The 4,940-nt window shown below is 36.9% G+C and overlaps 1 protein-coding gene across 1 annotated transcript; it reads left to right on the top strand.

The window, feature by feature from the left end:
• Positions 1 to 1,932: 1,932 nt before the first annotated feature.
• On the top strand, positions 1,933 to 4,284 carry LOC147868842 (UDP-galactose/UDP-glucose transporter 2-like). Its single transcript, XM_087323963.1, has 7 exons — positions 1,933 to 2,110; positions 2,547 to 2,575; positions 2,669 to 2,870; positions 2,948 to 3,190; positions 3,291 to 3,392; positions 3,553 to 3,660; positions 3,760 to 4,284. The coding sequence occupies exons 1-7, from the start codon at positions 1,946 to 1,948 to the stop codon at positions 4,027 to 4,029; spliced, it is 1,119 nt and encodes a 372-aa protein (XP_087180089.1). The 5' UTR covers positions 1,933 to 1,945; the 3' UTR covers positions 4,030 to 4,284.
• The last annotated feature ends 656 nt before the right edge of the window (positions 4,285 to 4,940 follow it).

Here is a 4,940-nt window from a genome sequence, read left to right as displayed (position 1 = left end):
GTGGGATATCACTTTTTCCCGATTCCATATTACCTTGAGTTTTTGCCTTTTTGCTAGGCCTACCTAATGAACTTCCTTGGATATTATGAGATTTTTCCTTGCATTCTCTTCCTAGTGGTGGTAGGTTTGAGGAATCGTAGTAGAGATGGAGATGGAGGAGACCAGAAAAGAGAGAGGAGGAGAGATGGAGAGAAAGAAACAAAATTAAGAAAGTGAGGGAGGGAGAGAAAGAAAGAAACATAATTAAGAATGAATGAATACGGAAAAGGAAATGGATAATTGGGTTAAGTAGGAAAGTTTATTTTCTTTAACGAGAATCAAAATTACCTACTCATAGAAACACACACACATACAACACATAACACGCACACAAACGCTACGATTGGAGAGACCAATTCTGAAATTTGGTTCTTTTTTCCTTGCATTTCTCTTTGTGCCCCACCCACAATCACGAGACCCCACCCACCATCACGTAACAAATTCTTTTAAAATTCTTTTTTGTTAGAAACTCCTTTCTTTTATTGTTTTTTGAATGTTTGGAACATAGTTTTAATTTCGTTTGATGTAATTTCATCATGAACAATGTAAATTTTTTGATCGGGATTTTGACCTCTATATAAAAAAAAGCGCACTTAATAGAATGGTGCACTTAAGTGGGCACGCACTTAACCGAATGGTTACTGTATGTCTACATAAACTCAAATCTTTTATTTAGACTCATATGTTTAAATGAAGTTAAGTTATCGTAAAACTACTACATGAGGCTGTCCCACCTAAAGAATAAGTCCACATATCAGGAGTAGAGGAATAGAGACTAAGGAGGAGTAGGAGGAGGGCAAGAGCAATAAATAAATTTCCCATTTGAAGAGAAACGGCAAATGCCATATATATATATATATATATATATATGTATTTCATTCATTTATTCTTGGGATTTTAATGATTTTGGGATATTTTTGGCAGTCTATTAGTTAGTTTTTTTTTTTCATTATTTTCTTTTGGATTTGCTCCTCTCTCTCTCTCTCTCTCTCTCTCTGTCAAAATCAGAAGGAATGGAAATATCTTTGGAAGGTCATCCATCCATCCATCAATCAATGAATCATCATCATGTTATCCTGCGAATCGCTTTTTTCTCTGAGGATCTTAAATTGCAAAAAACCACACACAAATAAATATGTAGCAGAGGAAAGGAAAAAAACAATGGGAAGTAGGAAAGCCTTCGAAGAAAATAAAATGCTGTGTGTGTGTGTGTGTGCGTGTGTGTGTGTGTGTGCGTGCGTGAATTAGTTATAACTAAACCACTCAAAGAAGAAGAAGAAGAAGAAGCAAATTTTTTGGTTGGTTGCATGCATGGCAAGAAAAAGTGATAGATAGATAGATAGCAGAGAATATATTAAAAAAAAAACAAAAATAAATCGAAAAACTACATATAAACAGTAGAATTTAATATAAATAATAATAATTTAAAAACGCTTGATTTTCTGGAATCTCCAATCGACAGAAACTCAATTTATACAGTAAGTAATTTACATTACATTACAGAGAAGAGAAGAGAGTAGGTTTAATTTAGCGCATTTCTTATTTATTTATCGCATTTAAATTAATTTCTCAGAATTTGTTTTCCCATTTTCTTTTCCACGACTCTGTCTCTCTCTTTACAGTTATATACCAAATCCTGAGAAGAAAAACCTCAGACAGCAGCAGAAAACAGAGACCTGTCTCGCATAAAACGAAACAGAAGATTCAGCCACAGAAGACCTCTGCTCTGCTCCTACCTAATTATATGTATAAATAATATACCAAGAAGGGCCCATATAGATTAGCCCAACCTCCTCCTGACTTCATAGCCATTTGATCAAGACGACAGGTCTGATCGCGTTTTTCCTGACAAAACCATTTTGATCAAGACAGGTTTCTTCTGATACCGAGATAGAGAGAAAGAGGTATGTCTGATATACTGAAATCTTCTTCCACAAGTGATACTGTAATCAGTGAAGAGAAGGTTATCAGCCTCCTTGGCATCACTCTCACTTCCAAACCTAGAACCTTCCAGCTCCTCATCTGCTCTGCTGGTTTCTTCTTCGGCTACATGATCAATGGAGTTTGCGAGGTAACATTAACTCGTTCAAATGATTATTACCATTCTCTCAAGATTTCAAAAAACATGTTATCCTTCCTTTTCTTTCCTTTTCTTTCCAGTTCTTTTCTTTTTCTTTTATCCTGCTGCATTTTTCTAGCATTTGTTCCAGCAAAAAATCCATCACTTTCCTCTTCCATTTTCTTGCGTACTTTTTTTAATGGCCAATTTACCTACAAGATTAGATCGCGTCTGGTTTTGTTGAATTTGATCCCATTTCTATTTTTGCTGAAGTTAATCAATCGTTTTTGTGATTTGATCATTTCATTCCGACTAAATTCAGTGCATTATCAAAGTTTTAAGCGTGCACACTAAGGATTATTAGGCTTCTTATATATATATAATTCAAATACTTCCCTATGGCTTGTTTGATTCACGATCACTCAATGTATATATGTTGTCTCTCCAGGAATACGTATACAATCAGCTTCAATTCAGGTATGGAAGAAAATTCATTAACCAAAATTTGAAATTTCTCATGTAAATTCATTCCACATTGAGTCCTAATGTGAATCCCTGGAAAATGGGCAGCTTTGGATGGTATTTCACATTTGTTCAGAGTTTCATTTACATGGGTCTCTTGGCATGGCAAGGCTTCCGATTGAAGCACATGGTGAACCCATGGAAAGCTTATTGGAAGCTCTCTGGAGTGTTAATGGGTTCACATGGCCTCACCAAGGGATCCCTAGCCTACCTCAATTACCCCGCCCAAATCATGTTCAAGTCGACAAAGGTAAAGGACACAAAAAAAAACAAGTGCAAATTCTTAACCCGAAAACAAAAATTCATGGTCTTGTTGTATTTCACTAGGTCCTTCCGGTCATGTTAATGGGCGCGTTTGTACCCGGTCTCCGTCGCAAGTACAAGCTCCATGATTATTTCTCGGCTTGCTTGCTCGTCACGGGATTGATCGTGTTCACACTGGCGGACGCCAATATGTCCCCCAATTTTAGTGTCATAGGTGTGGTTATGATATGTGGAGCACTCGTCCTCGATGCCTTCATGGGGAACCTTCAAGAGGCTATATTTACCATGAACCCGGGAACATCTCAAGTAAAGTATACCCGAATTCTTGAATACAAACCTTGTTGTTTCTCATATTCGTTTTGGAAAGTGTCATATGTTTATAAATCTAGATATGGTTTCTACTTAGGTAGAGATGTTGTTTTGTTCGACTGCTGTCGGATTACCATTTCTTGTGGTCCCGATGATTCTTACGGGAGAGCTATTCAGGGCTTGGACAGCTTGTTCACAGGTGAGATCATGAGATCATGGAGTATCTCTCAAACTTTTACTAGGGTAAGGTCTTTCTAGATTTTAGTACCTAGGGTATGTTTGTTCGCGGTTATGTTATTATATACATATATTCGGGTTTCCTACTAATATTTCTTTCTTTCTTTCTTTGACAATCATAGCACGCCTACGTTTACCTTGTGTTGATATTTGAAGCAATGGCGACATTTGTAGGCCAACTCTCTGTGCTTTCTCTCATTGCTCTTTTCGGCGCAGCTACCACATCTATGGTAATTTAGCATGCTAAAATATTGTCGTGTCTAGGGTGTTTCATTGATGTTATGTTACTCGCATGTCCTTGATGAAATTTTCCTTGGGTTTGAGCTTAGGTCACGACGGGTCGCAAAGCACTGACATTGTTACTGTCCTACCTAGTGTTTACGAAGCCGTTTTCAGAGCAACATGTCACAGGCTTGCTTTTGATTGCCATGGGCATAATTTGGAAGATGTTACCCGTGGATCCCATTGTTCGTGAGCTTGGTCATGTAAAATACTCTCCACTAGTTCAAATATCGACATCGGAGGGAGGTGAAATCACCACCAAAAGAGAGCTCTCGCAATCCAGCATTCGTGAAGGACATGGTTTAGTAGATGCCTAATCTAGAGTCGTACAGTTAATAAATACATAGAGGTTTCAAATAGAAGACCTGAAACATCAGCAAATTTTGGTACATTCTGAGCTATACATAATACAAATTGTATTCTACATTGAGGTATATATTTGAACAGAGCCCCCAACTCACATGTTAACTATTTAAGGAGAGGCATTGTAATAAACATCTTGCAATGGAGGGACTACTCATTGAATTTTTAATCTCAATATAGTTGTGAATATAAATAAGACATTTCATGCTATATTAGAATCATACTCCTTGGCTTATAGCATAATGGAAAGTCTACCTCTAATTTTTGTAATGTGAAACATTATCGAGAAATCGTAAAATTTGCTAAAAAACAGAATTGCATGGATTGCATCACCACATTGCCTATTTAGTGTAAACATACCTATAGTAATATTTTATTTAACAATTATTAACGAAAGTGGAAATGTATGATGCATTCTTGTTCTTCACGATCAAAATTTGGAGTCACTCTCTATTTTCCAAGGCTGTGACATTGAACAAAATTAAAAAAATACGACTTCACATTAGTTAGCAAACTGAATATGGCAAAGTTTAACTCGAATCCACAATGGGATCAGTATATACAACACAAAGGAAAAACTTCAAACCCAACAAAACTCATGCGGCCCTTATCCCCAACAAAACTGAAACAAACCCCATTTTACACCATCTCTACTCATCCAAATGTACTCTTTTATCAGTTATACCTACATATTTACATCCCATGTACAATATTGGTAGCCATCAGCGGAAACAACCACCTAGGCGCATGATAGTTCCTCTTAGGCCTCATCGAAGATTGAACATCATGGGAGAACTACCCCATTTCATCAAGAACTTAGACCTTGCCCTTTCTGCTTCATTTGATTCCCCCTGAATTGAATCAT

This window comes from Azolla caroliniana, unplaced genomic scaffold, assembly GCF_043228905.1.
Source record: "Azolla caroliniana isolate FFs.n. ecotype wild unplaced genomic scaffold, voAzoCaro1.0.p SCAF_1, whole genome shotgun sequence".
NCBI classification, from domain to species: Eukaryota; Viridiplantae; Streptophyta; class Polypodiopsida; order Salviniales; family Salviniaceae; genus Azolla; species Azolla caroliniana.
Note: the sequence above shows the minus strand (reverse complement) of the source record. Positions and strands in the feature narration are given on the sequence as shown.

Coding starts and splice junctions, on each gene's coding strand:
- LOC147868842 (XM_087323963.1), top strand. CDS start 1,946: ATGTCTGATATACTGAAATCTTCTTCCACAAGTGATACTGTAATCAGT. Junction 2,871..2,947: donor TCATGTTCAAGTCGACAAAG/GTAAAGGACACA, acceptor GTATTTCACTAG/GTCCTTCCGGTCATGTTAAT. Junction 3,191..3,290: donor TGAACCCGGGAACATCTCAA/GTAAAGTATACC, acceptor GTTTCTACTTAG/GTAGAGATGTTGTTTTGTTC.